At 34.6% G+C, this 14,682-nt stretch overlaps 1 protein-coding gene across 1 annotated transcript; it reads right to left on the bottom strand.

Moving 5' to 3' along the window:
* Nucleotides 1-13,408: 13,408 nt before the first annotated feature.
* Nucleotides 13,409-14,443, bottom strand: LOC145089074 (uncharacterized). The gene has a single exon (XM_079027570.1). It carries the CDS (start codon nt 14,441-14,443, stop codon nt 13,409-13,411), a length of 1,035 nt encoding a protein of 344 aa, XP_078883696.1.
* Nucleotides 14,444-14,682: the final 239 nt, after the last annotated feature.

The following is a 14,682-nucleotide window of genomic DNA, read 5'->3' as shown; positions in this document are numbered from 1 at the left end:
GGTCAATCTCCACCAATCCTTCGCCCCGAGCCTTAACAGGTTCAGAGCACACCTCACCCTCTGATCAGCAGGGCATGAACACGTTAAGAAACACCCCTCCACGTCCGACAACCATCTCATAGCAACAATCGGGTCCTGAACCCCATCGAAGGTACGAGGCTTCGTATTATCGAAGTCCCGTTACTGAAAACCCTGACTAGTTCCTCCCCTGCCGCTGCTACAGCCGCTGTAGCCGCCGCGACAACCGTCTCTGTGAGAGCCGCATAGCGCTCATCAAAATTCTCAACCATGGCGGTCTTGATCGACCCAAACAGTTCTGACAACTCAGCCCGGAACAACGCAACAACCTCATCATGCAAGATCTCACAAATCCTAGCATCCAACTCGCACGTGCTCATCTGACCAATAACCTCGGGCGGTACTGACCCACCCTGACCTCCCTCTCCTGCTCCCGATCCTGACCCGGATCCGCTCCCATCATGCCTCGAAACCTCCATACTGAAAAACATAGCAAGATCTCAGATACTTCCCACTAACCCGGGAACCAACCCCCAACCCATCCCTAAAGGTCATGGTTTCTTTGATACGCGTATGGGTCCTGTGCTTTCAGTAGTACGGGCCCATACTACCTTCCACACCTACCCATATTTATATCAATTATACCACAACACCCTAGTGAAGAACATACATATCAGCACTCAACCCTCACTCCTAGAGGAACACTGGAAATCTCCCACAAGGAAACCCTAGGCTAACAGGCATCATAAATTAGGCAACATTATCATGAAATCCTGAAGATCCCTAGCCTAGTACTAGCATGCTGTTCTATCAAAGCTCAAAAACAAATATCATGAATGGTATTTTGGGGTTACTTACTGGCTCCGGCTGATCGTACCCCCGCGTCCTCCTTTACTCATTTTGAAAACCATTTTAAATTCTCTTTTGAAAACTCTCCCTGATTTGAGACTGGATTCACACGAATGTTCCTCCAATTCACTCAAACCAAGGCTCTGATACCAACTTGTAACGACCATAAAATTCCAACCAATTTAAACTTTTCAAAAACAACCCGATTTCATAAAATTATTACAAAAAGGTTTTCAATACAATTATTTCAGAGTCTTCCCAGAATCACATCACAAAACATAATCATGAGGAGCGGTACGATCACACCTTTGCCTTGGCACGGTCACCTGAAGAACCTGAAAAACATTAAACCACAACTGTAAGCCCGAAAGCTTAGTGAGATATCCCCAAAATACCAACCACATATACCATACACGCATAACATGCCATATCATAACAGAACACAGAACAACCATGCACTTCGGGTCTATTGTATGACTGGTCCGCCGCACCGGCCTTCAGTCCACCTGGTCCATCCTCCGAGTCTAACCACATACATCGAGTCTATAGTGTGATTGGTCTGCCCGCACCGGGCCTTCAATCCACCTGCTCCACTCTCTAAGTCTACGGTATGACTGGTCCGCCCGCACTGGGCCTTCAGTCGGCTTGGTCCATTCTCCGAGCCTCGGCACGTCTGGTCGGCCCTCATGGGGCCTACAGCCTATCCGGACTACTCGTTGGGCCTTTGGGATAACCGTTCCGCCCTGGGTATGTTGGCCTATAGCACAAAGCAGGTCCCGCCTCAACCCAACCCCAGTCCAATCAACCATGTGCACATAAACATTCAATCATATAATATATCACATCCAATCAAACCGATATAACAGATCACATAGCATAAAATCATCCTAACCAAGATACCGACCTAACCGGTCACTAGCATAGCATCATCCTATATACTAGGATTCCGACCTTAACCAGGTCTCTATCATATACCATCCTAACTACCAGGATGCAACATAGCAAATCAATAACATAATAACGATACCCGGATCACAATCCGATAAAGGGTTGGCCTTGGTGCCGTAGACCCTGTTGATATAGTGAGGATAACTCACCTTGCAATTGCCGACTGAACAGATAAACCCAAGCTGCTCCGACCACTGATAAGATCTCCAACACTGGCCAACACCAAAACACAGAACTCAAAACAAAAGCCAACAATTTCCAAAATGCCCCTAGAAATCAACTGGTCAACCCTTGGTCAAAGTCAAAGTCAAACCCTGACTGACTCTACTCGCCGAGTCAACCCGATGACTCGCCGAGTCCCCATGCACATAATTTACCCAATCCGCGACTCAACTCGCTGAGTCACCCCAAGATTCGTCGAGTCCAACAACTCTGAGTCCTTTCACACTCGACTCACCGAGTCATCCCTTGACTCACCAATTCACAGCTCAATCAGAAGAAAGGTTAGGACCTCACAACTAGACTCGCCGAGTCCAAGAACAGACTCGCCGAGTCCAAGGCTATATGCAACCAACTCGCCGAGTTCCTGCCCATCTTCAACCAACTCGCCGAGTTGTTCTTCAGCCTCGTTGAGTTACAGTCTATCTTCAAGCAACTCGCCGAGTACACCCTTGTGACTCGCCGAGCACCCCTAGATCTGAAACCATACAGAGGCTTTCCAAGCCATGCAGAAGCTCTAAACCATAGATCTACCCTTCTATAAGCCATCCATCACGTAAAGTGGCAAACTTTACGTGGATCCAAAGAGATCTAGGCATTTTACACTCTAGGGCTAGGGTTTGGGACAAAAGAACTTCACCAACAACTCTTGAGCATGGACTTTATGGCTTTCTGGATCATAAACAACCTAGATCTTAGGTAGCAACCTCAGATCTTACACCAAACTTGAGATGGACCTCATTTATGCCCCAAAACCCCCCACAAAAGATACATCTAGATGCACAAAAGCTCAAATAGAAGATTATTACCTCCAATGAAGGGTCCCACTGATGAATGAACCAATTCTCTGCAAAGCCCCTTGCTCCACTCTTCTTGCTCTTCAATTTCCTTCCAAGATTACCTCCTCCAAGGCTCTAATCTCTCACCAAGGAAGGCTCACATGAATTTAGGGTTTCTGGAACTCAAAGGGAAGGTAAAGAGGCTGGGGAAGAAGTGTTATGTTCTTTATATAGGGCTCAACTTCCAAAATTAGGGTTTTCTCCACTCAGCACCAACTCACCGAGTTGCCCTCTCACACTTACACTTTTAGCCCTTCAACTCTACTTCTGATATTCCGGGATGTTACATTAAGCATCTATGCTCGTCAGTTTTAGAGAGAAGCAAGAGAGAAGTTTTTAGAGAGAGAAAGATGAGATGTGTGTGTGTTGGAGAATGAGAGTGAAATGAGGAGAGGGGGGCGATTTTTGAAGTGTAATACCCCTTTCTCATTCATTTTCTTTTATAAAATTTAAATTCTTTTATAAAATATCTCAATTTTTGTATAAAATGTGCACTAAAATCAAGTTTTTATTCATAAAACCTTGATTTTTGATTTATAAATTAAAGGTAAATGTTAATGAGTTAAATTTTATTTTCCTTGAATGAATTTTCATAATTTTAATTGTTAAGATCATATTATAAGCTTCATAACTATTTTCATAGAATTTTTAAGGTTAAATTTCATAAATTTATGTTAATAGGGCATTTAGGGTTTTTGAGAGTTTGTAAATCTTTGGATATCAAAATCAATAGAATCTTTGAGACTTCAATTTATCTTCTTGTATTATAAATCTTTTTTAGTTATAAATAATGTTTGTAACTTATTTTATCAGTTTATTGACATTCTATATAGTGGTTTCGAGATTCAAGTGAAATTGAGGAATCAAGTATACTAGTCCTAGCTTTCAACTTTGACTTAAGTTCCAATGAGACTCGGACCTAATTTCTACTACTAGGTCAAATGCATGATGTGTGTATATGATTCATGAAAAGGTGTTCAAGTCAAGGAATGACCCGAATATGGATAGTCATTATAGTTAAGTAGTTGTAGAATTCACATACCAATGTGAAATCCAAGTACACTATCCTTCATTTCTACTTGTTTCCAAGTTTCTAGTAGGTTATAACTTAGCTTCTAGTTACTAAGTCTAGTATGTGTCATTCCTACATGTGCAACTAAGTTTATCAATTCTAGAACTGACTTGAATTTTGATGGTTGTCACAGGGAAAACAGGAGATGAAATTCTATTTTGAGATTAAACTTTTCCATATTCCATGAACCTTCATAGAGCTATAAAATGTCTAATTGGCTCTAATGCCCATTCTTTAAAATGATTATGTAGTAGAACTCAAATTTTTTATTTAAGGAATTTGTTGTGTTATCTTCCAGGTCAATGTTCATTAACATGGGCTTCTCAATATGAACCTATTAAGTATTTTTTTTTATCACTTTAGCCATAACATTAATCTGTAAGATATGTTGAGCATTTGTAAGTTGTTTGGTTGATCTATAATCATTTTGTCAAGCATTTATCCAAAATTTATGTTGTATATTTTAAGGTTTTAATTTGTTTTTGATGTGTTAATATGATAATTATGATTATTACAGTTGGCAATCAATGACTTCTAATGTTTCGACTACATCATTTGTGGGATCAACGACCACTGGTACACATAAACAAAATTCTGATGATTTTGGTTGGGAATATGGTTTTACACCAGATAAAAGCAACTTGGATAGATTGAAATGTAAATTGTATGGAAAAACGTTTGGCGGGGGTATTACTAGAATGAAACAACATATTGCTCTTTTGAGGGGGAATGTATCTTCGTGTCCAACTTCTACAAAAGTTGATCAATTGAAATGTCGAAAATCTATGAATGAAGGGATGTTAAAAAAGAAAGCAAAACAATAGCAAGATGAGGCCTTAAGATCAGATTTGAGAAAAGAATTCTATGATAGCGTGGATGGAGTAAAAGCGTCTTTGGGGTTGAAAGCACCAAATGTTATAGGCCCCATGGATGGCTACTCAAACATAATCCTCGAAGAAGTTTTGAATGCAAGAAAGGGAAAAAAATGTTGATCTTAACAATATTGTCCGGAAAGAAAGAAAATTAATGGTCCATAAATACATTAATAGGTGGGCATACGAGAATGCAATTCCTTTTCATGCCTTTAGAAGGAATAACTTGAAAATGATGTTGGAGGTTATTGGCCAATTTGGAACTGGGTTTCCACCTCCTACTAAATATGCTTTGAGTGACACACTTATAAAGAATGAGGTTTAAAGAAATTTTTTTTAAATAAGAAGAATGGACATGAATGAAAAGAGGATGGATGCTCGATTATGAAGGATTCTTGGTCCGATCGAAAAAGGAGGAGCATAATGAATTTATGTGTTAATTCGAAGATGGGTACTATTTTTTATCTTCAGAAGAATATCCGCACAAAGCACATACAAGCCAAAACATATATGAATATGTGGATTCTTACATTCAAAAAGTTGGTCATGAGCATGTTGTTCAAGTTGTGACCGATAATGCCACAAATAACATGGGGCGACAAAGTTGCTAAAAGAGAAAAGACCATCTATTTTTTGAACATCATGTGCGACACATACAATTAAACTTATGCTTGAACGTATTACATTATTTTGTTTATTTACTCTATTTATTGTATTTATTACTTTACTAGTTTATTAATTTATTTTGTTTTAAAATGTTCAATTTTATACTATAATTTGTTATTTAATCATGTTTATTTCTTCAAGGTATCGAAGCATTCCCAAGGTTTAAGAAAATCCTAGATCAAGCAAAGAAACTAACCATCTTCATTTATGCTCACCAAAAAACATTGGAGATGATGAGAAGTTACACCAACAAAACGGAAATTATGCGACCGCGAGTCATGACATTTTCTTCCGCTTTTCTAACATTACAAAGGTTATCCAAAATAAAGGACCAAGTAAGACATATGTTTTCTAGTACCGAATGGGAGGAATGTAAATTTTACGATACGCCTAAAGGGTTCGCCAGATATAAATGATGTCAAGTGTCTTATTTTGGTCCAGTGTGACATAATGTTTACAATTCTTCTCCCCTTTGGTGAAATTCCTTCGAATGGTTGATGCGGATTGGAAACCCTCAATGGGTTTTGTTTACGGGGAGATTAAAATTGCAAAAGAAGAAATTACCACATCATTGGCTGGTAATGAGAAAGCATACAAGCCTATTATAGATATCATAAACAAAAAAGTGAAAGGCCGTCTAAATTCAAGTATACAATAACGTCTTGTCTTTTGAATTCATATTATCATTATAAGGATCCACAACTCCAATATGATCCCGATATAATGAATTCGATTCTTGATTTTTTGATCCATTACTTTGTGGAAATTTTGATATGCAAAGCCAAGTTGTAAATATTGTCTTCCTAAAGTACAAGAAAAAAGTTTATAGATTTCGTTGCGATCTTGCAATTAAAAATTGTAGTGTGAACGATACAGAGTTTGACCCGGGTAATTGGTTTTACTTTTCATTATTTATTTTATAAAATTTTGATATTTATCGATTAATAATGTGTTTTTATTTCAAAAATTATAGCTAGTTGGTGGGGAATATTTGGTGTCACGACTCCTTCAATCTTTCTCCAATTGCTTTCACAACCCATTTGACGAAGATTGCAACGTTGATTCTTTCTTTAACTAGTAGTTCTTTTGGTAGTGAAAGCAATTGGAGCATGATTGAGGGGTTAGTAATATAAAGTATTCACTTTATATTTATAAAAATTAAATATTAAGCATATTTCAAATTCTTTGTTGTGTTTATATTTCTAGTTACACAAAAAAAAAACCAAAAGAGAAAAGTAGAACCATGGGAAGTGCTATTAGCAAATCATTCACACTTGGCTAAAGAATGAATTGTTGATTTTCATAGATGTGATGTAGATGAAGTAAACCCTGAAACGGTTAATGAAGATGTAGGAACCGATGAGAGTTAAGCACCCCAAGAAAGTCCAAGAACGAGGGAACTTTTCGATGAAGATTTTGAGTCCGAGAGTGAGGAGTAAGTATGAAAAGAAGAGGAGTATGAGTCGGATGAGGTTCAAATAACAGAAGTATGTGGAGAATGTTATAGGAAAATATATGTTATTTTTGTGCTATTTAAACTTAATATGGACATTTTGGATGATGATTTGGTGTGCTTGTCGAACTTATTATTAACCTTTTTGTTTATTATGGATGATAATTTGTTGTGCTTGTTAAACTTGTTATTAAAATTTAATGCTTATTTACTTTATATTATTAGGATTAAAATTAGATTTATTAATTTAATAATAATTTTCTTAATAATTAATGGTCCCTGATTAATCCTCACCTAGCTGATTAATTCATTGACTGCAGTCCACCACCGAACTACCATCGAGCATCTTTTACAACCTTTATATATATATATATATATATATATATATATATATATATATATATATATATATATATATATATATATATGGGGGTGAGAGAGAGAGAGAGAGATTCATGTATATACTATGGGGTGTTTGGCTTAGCTTTTTACAGCTAAAAGTCCTTTTTGGAAAAGAAAAAAAAAACAAAAGATGTTTGGCAAAACTAATTTTAAAAGCTACTTTTGGAGTTTTTATACAAGGAAAATAAATTTTTTGGAAAAGTCAGAAATCCTGACTTTTTATAACTTTTCTAAAAATGACTTTTGGGTATAGAAAAGCTAAGCCAAACACCCCCTATAATTATTGTGTATGTATAGGTCAATCATTATCAAGGAGCAAATTTGTCTAATGTAATTATTATTTCCATTAATCAATTAATCATATACCAATTTAAAAGCCTATAATCATGAAAGTAAATTCATATCACACGTTCATTCGGTTTTTTGGAAGATTTCATCGCTTTCTTAGTGGGCCTCTTTTTTCCTCTTCCTTGGATTTTTCCATTGCCAAGTGAAGGTATTTTTATGACTAATTTTGGTTTCAAATTCCTTTTTATGTGAAGACGATTCAACGCTGTAATCCCAATTCTAAAACCCTATATGAAAACAAAGGACACATTCTTGGTTCTTGCTTGAGTTCCTGTGAATACTCTTTGATGAACAAAGATGTGACATAAGTTAATTCTTCATGGTTACGACTTCAAAATCAGATGAGTAAGGTGCTGGAGAATACATTTTGATGATTTTCGATTGGTGAATTTTTGGTCCCTAATACAAAATTCAATTTAATCATTATCTGCTCATATCGTCTTCATGATTTTTACATCACTTGTTCCTTGTAAATTAAGGATAGCTTAATCAAATTGTTAGAAGCTAGGATATATTGTTTCTCCATTGATTAATTTGTTATTTTTTTTAATTGCGCAACGATCTAATTTTGTTTAATTGCCAATAACTTAATCAATGTGTATTGTGGAGTGATCGAATTAATCATTGGCCAACTTCATCAATTTTACATCCCCTGTTCCAGGTAGTATTTAAATTGTATAGTGATTTGCTTATTTAATTTCAAATTACCACATTACATTGTAAAGTAAGAGTATATTTATATATTATGGAGTACATAATGGAATTGTGCTCTTCAAACTTACATCTCTTGTTCTAAGGTAGTATTCAGATCGTGTGGTGATTGGCTTCTTTAATTTCAAATAAACACATAACATTACGAAGGAAGAGTTTATATATGCTTAATGATGTTTATAGTTGGAAAACAAATTTCGTAACTTGTGCTGCGTGCCATGTTGTAATAGACAAACCCATAAACTATTTGTCTCTTATTGAAAGAAATGATTAGCCTATTTATAGAATTATGTATTACTATATTGTAATTTCTTATATTTTCATATTCTTAAAAATTTTGGATACATTCTTGTAGAATATGCTTAATTTTTATAGTATCATTACGATAGAATTTTTGTTTATATCACAAGAATTATTTATTGTTTCAAGGATTTTTTTTTCTTAGATGTGGTATTTTGTTAGCTCATTTTGAAAATTTTGATCACATTCTTATAGAATATTCTTAATTTCTCATATTCCTTTCACATTCTTATAGAATCTGAAGGTGGATATGATGTTGTTTTATTTTTTTTTTGTTTCTCATAAAGAAGAATGGCTGAAAATCAGAAAATCAAGTATATGTGCAAGGTAATTTGAAGGTCGTGTTGGAAAATTGGAAAATCGGAAAAATTTATCTATATATTCGGACCACCGCATGTAACTGAAAATCGAATATAGTGTTGACATGAATGCGCACTCTTTTAGAATTCATATCAAGAATAGATTATTTGATCTCATGTTCTTGAAGAATATGTTATACCATGTAACATCTTTTTATGTGTAATAATAATATTTCTTACTCTTTAATAATTTTCAAATGGTATATAGCTTTGATGAATGTGTAAAAATAATATTGTAAATACTTCTAAAATATGTTATACAATGTTCTTATGAATCATTCTAAAAGAATAAAATTTGTGTAGTGACAAAGAACATGGTTTGACATGCGGAATTAAAGATTGCACAATTGAACATGGTGATTTGGGTGTTTAAGAGATATATTGAATGTATATGGTGTTACACAAAAAGGATCTAGATCTAGACTACATAATTAACACACACTTACACACTCATTTTTACATCTTTCAAGCACACCTCTACAAGTGGTATGAACCCACTATTTATAGAGGTGTTTACATGTCTCTCTCTCACTCTCTAACAAATGGGTCTAAAGGCTAAAGCACCACATGCAAGTGGGTTTTACAAAAGTCAAACATTTACAAAGTCATGAATGAATAACTTTGCAACCCCAACATTCTCCCCCTCAAAGTTAGGAATGAATGACTCACTTCAAATCTTCCAAAATCAAACACTACGCGGTTCGAGCCTCAAATGTGACACATGTCGAAATGATCTTCAATCTTCAATTCTTCCATGACTCTTCAATTTGGGCTCTAGGATGTGAGACCATACAAACCAAGCAGCAACGAATGATTAATTCCAAATAATCACCCAAAAGTTGCGCATAAAAACACACCCCAAAAATCTTCAATAATTCCAAACCCATTTCGAATACATCATTTCCGAACTTCCAATTGCATCATCTCGTGGCTTCAAAACTCCAAGATCACTTCGGTCTTCAAATCCGCGTAATATGAAAAATTCAAGTTCGAATTTCCATATAAAACTTCTCCCCCTTTTTATAATCGAAATTTGATTATAAAACTCCATGGAAAAAGAACGTGCTCTATTCGGAATTTTTCATGCCAAAACTCCCCCTTAACATGTGGCATAAACATTGTGCTTCAATCCGAAAAATCCAAAAAATATTGAATTTTTAGCTTCGTTCACGGATCGCCTTTGACAAAATTTCTCAAAAATGGGTAGAAATTGTCAATTTCAAAATTCTGTAGTGACCCGTTGCGCCCAAAACAGCCAAATATGCGAAACACACTCCCATTTGCGAAACTGGGTAAAATGTGTAAATTCGCACAAACTGCAAGGACCAGATTTGAAAATTCTGCAATTTCAGCATTTTATGACCCCATTTGCGAAGTTGGGTACAAACTGTCGTAAATGCGAAACTACAGGTATTCGTTTTGACAATTTCTGCATGTTCTTCAAACTTGCGAAGTTGGGCAACTTGTGTTATTTCTTGAAAAGAGCAGGGACCAAATGCGAAACTCTTGGCTTTCTTCTTCATTGAACTGGTAATAACAGGCTTCGCATTTTCATTCCCACATCCTTCACATCCCTTCGCATGTTCCACCCAATTAATCAAATGCGAACTCTCAATAGGAAAATGCGAACCCGATTCATTAGACAAGTGTGTAAATCAAAAATAATTTTGAATATTTGCTGAAACTCATCCAAATGCGAACTTGATTCCAAAATGCGAATTAAACAATCATGGAAGATGCGAATCCAACCAAGATGCGAACTTAATTCCCAATTTAAGTTTTCTTCCCAGTCGACTTTGCTTTTTACAATCAACCTTATGCGAACTAAAATGCAGTATCAGTCAACTTCGCATAATCGATCGACTTCCAAAAACATTGACTATCGACAATTGATCCTTCGCGTTTCAGTTAAGAACAACTCTAGATTTGCGAACAATACTCCCCAAGTCTTAAAATCGACTCCAAAATCAAATATTCTTTTTTTTTTTTCAATCACCAAACCCAAAATCACGAACTCAAGAACACTACTAGCCAATCCTTCAAATATGCGAAACCGATCGACATCTATAACCAATAACCATTTGATATCGACTTTTGTTCATCACATTGAACTCCAATCAACTTACAGAGTTCGTCATCAAGAATACAACACATCCAAATTCGAAATTAAATTCAAATGTAAGTTCGATTTCGTTATCCATATCTCATATTCAACTCGTAACAACCGATTTCAGCCTTTAATTCAAGGAATCATCACTTGAACATCGATCTTGACTTTTTCTCAGTTTGACTTTTCAAAGTCAAAGATCACTAAACACGAAATCAAAGACTCTAATGACAAAATCCAGATCAAAACATGATTATCTAACTGTTCTTCACATGTTCTTCACAAAAATTTGACAGTTCTTGATTAATCTCATCAAGATCAAAGAGTCAATTTCCGATTTCCAATTCTAAAATCGATTTCATCATATACGACTCATCTGAAATCGATTTCTAAGTTCAGATTAATAATCAATACCAAATGATTGTTAAGAATGATGAGATGAAAACGAAACTCAAGAACAAACTGAATAATATGCATAATAAGAACATAGTCGCATAAGTAATCAGCGAACAAAAAACCGACGAACAAAAGTGAATTTTAGAATCGGATGGATTTAATCACTTCTTGGGCTGAATAATGAAATCAGATCACAAAAACATATTGGGCTCAAAATTAAACGGATCTATGAACAGTAACAGTTCTTTTTGATTGGGCTCAAATCAATTGAATCAAACATCACTCATGGATTGGGCTTCGATTTTGAACAATGAATAGTAAACAAATTTTGATTTTATTTTTGGTTTGGACTTGATCTAAACAAAAATTGATTGGATCAACAATGAGGTTTGAAACAAATTAGATCCAATGAATCAAAACGATCAAAAATCAAAAACGTTACGCACGATTTCAACGAAATCAAGAGAGATCATAGAGAGAGACTTACCAAAAATTGTTCAAGTTGCGACAAAAATTGCCAAACCGAGAATCGTTCTTCAAAAGTCACGTTGATCGTGAAAACCAAGCTCTGATACCAATTGTAGTGACAAAGAACATGGTTTGACATGCGGAATTAAAGCTTGCACAATTGAACATGGTGATTTGGGTGTTTAAGAGATATATTGAATGTATATGGTGTTACACAAAAAGGATCTAGATCTAGACTACATAATTAACACACACTTACACACTCACTTTTACATCTCTCAAGCACACCTCTACAAGTGGTATGAACCCACTATTTATAGAGGTGTTTACATGTCTCTCTCTCACTCTCTAACAAATGGGTCTAAAGGCTAAAGCACCACATGCAAGTGGGTTTTACAAAAGTCAAACATTTACAAAGTTATGAATGAATAACTTTGCAACCCCAACAATTTGTTTCATCTATCTCACTAGTTTTATGACAATAGTTCAAAATATATATACCAATTAGTGCATTTTTATATAACGGAAATCTGATTCTTAAATAATAAATTCAATTTCAAGTAAATTCTTGATTTTTAAAGAATGAAATCACTGGATTCGTTGATTTCTTTCTTTGTGGGTATTATATAGAAAAATTGTTAGTATTTAGTAAAATCATGAATGAAATCTCATAATTCTTAAAGAACTAGTTGTGAGACCCATGTATTACACGGGTTAATTTTAAAAAAAGTTAAATATAAAAGTCAAAATATTTAAGAACTTTGAATTTATAAGAAAATAAGAAAAATAATGAATTATTATAACGCAAATGATTTTTATCTTTTAAATTTAAATAAATAAAAGAAACTAATGAGCTTTAATTTTAGGAAATTTGAAATTAAAAGGTAAGTTTATTAATGAAATTGATATTCATTTATTACTACACCAGGTTAAAACCCGTGGAACCCACGGGTGCTGTTTTTGAATTGAATTTAAAAATTAATTATTTAATAAAATATTATTTCAATAATTCTGATAACTTATAAATTGTAATATTGAATATTTCAATAATTTTTTTTATTTGTAAGTATTTAATTACTAAGTAAATGGGAAGTATTTAATTAGGAATGAAGATTTTTGAAAACTCTTTTTTTTTTATGCATGATTCTTGTTGGACATATGCAGATGATACATTACGAATGTGTGTAATGAAATTAACATAAAATACAACAATACGTAATTATAAAAAAATATAGTAATATGATGGATTAAGTGTGATTTGCTAAAATTGAATAAAACGACGTTACAAAAAAGTTGGCTACAAATTTCGAAAAAACTTCCTTATAAACAACATTGGAAGTTTTATTTGTGAGTTTGCCATCTTTATCTAAAATTAATAATTTTAATCCCTCTCTGCTCTGAACTCTAGATAAGACAACATACAATTGTCCATGTGAAAAACTGGATCTTTCAGAAACAAACCAACCTTTGACAACGATTGTCCTTGACTTTTTTTAATAGTCATTGCAAAACAAACAGCCAAAGGAAACTGTCTTCTTGTGAATTTGAAGGGAATCTTTTTTTCTGATGGAGTTAAAGACATTCTTGGAATAAAAGTCCGATTTCCAATATTAGTTCCAGTTATTATATGTGCCTCAATAACACGTTTGCCCAATGATAACACCTGTACTCTTGTGCCATTACATAAGCCATTTTTCTGATCAATATTTCTCAGTAACATTACTGGAACACCAATTTTTAAAACTAACTTATGATTTGGTAAACCGGATACCTTGAGACCATTTAATACATCAGGAGAGTATAGATTTGCATCAAATTGATCATTGAGAAATTCGGATTCACATATGCAGTCTGAACTTAAATATTCAACTTCATCTCCTGGAAACTTCTTAAGCAAACGGTCGTTTATTTCCTGGACAACTTCATTTTTTGGAGCAAGTATCGCTCTTTCTTGGAAATAATTTATATCGCTATAGTTCTCTAAAATTGAAGGATATACAAACTCAATTAAGGAACCTATAGGATCATGTGAATCATTAATGAGAATATCATCTGGAATATCGATAATCGTTTCACCGTCGTTCGGACCACCAAGTTTTCCTTCTCCTATATCCAACAACCAATTTGCAAAATCTCTTATTTTTCCTATATCTGATTGATCCCTTCCAATAGTTAGCCTCATGTTTTTTGTTAATCTATGGACTTTGCAATGTTCCCATAAATATGAAGAACTCAAAGAAGCATTTACAATGTTCTGTTTACTGCCACCCGGAACAACAGGTAGAATTTGTCTAAAATCTCCTCCAAAGACAATAACTTTCCCTCCAAATGGAATATTTGAGATGGTTGAATTTACGCACCTTAATAAATCCTTCAAAGTTCGATCTAAAGCTTCAAATGCATGCTTATGGACCATAGGTGCTTCATCCCAAATTATTAAAGAGGTTTTTCTTATTAAGCTTGCCAACTCACCGTCTAGATTTATGTTACAAAAAGAATCCTTTGTACGCTCAAATGGAATTATAAATCGAGAGTGTGCTGTTCTACTATCGGGCAATAATAAGGAAGCAATACCGCTTGAAGCAACATTTAATACAATATTTCCTTCAGATCTAATTGCTACAGATATTGTTTTCCATAAAAAAGTTTTACCCG

This window comes from Lactuca serriola, chromosome 2 (genome assembly GCF_051521515.1).
Source record: "Lactuca serriola cultivar US96UC23 chromosome 2, Lser_US96UC23_V15, whole genome shotgun sequence".
NCBI lineage: Eukaryota > Viridiplantae > Streptophyta > Magnoliopsida > Asterales > Asteraceae > Lactuca > Lactuca serriola.
Note: the sequence above shows the minus strand (reverse complement) of the source record. Positions and strands in the feature narration are given on the sequence as shown.

Bases quoted from the DNA above. Each gene is read 5' to 3' on its own strand.
- LOC145089074 (XM_079027570.1), bottom strand. From the start codon at position 14,443: ATGGTCCATAAGCATGCATTTGAAGCTTTAGATCGAACTTTGAAGGAT.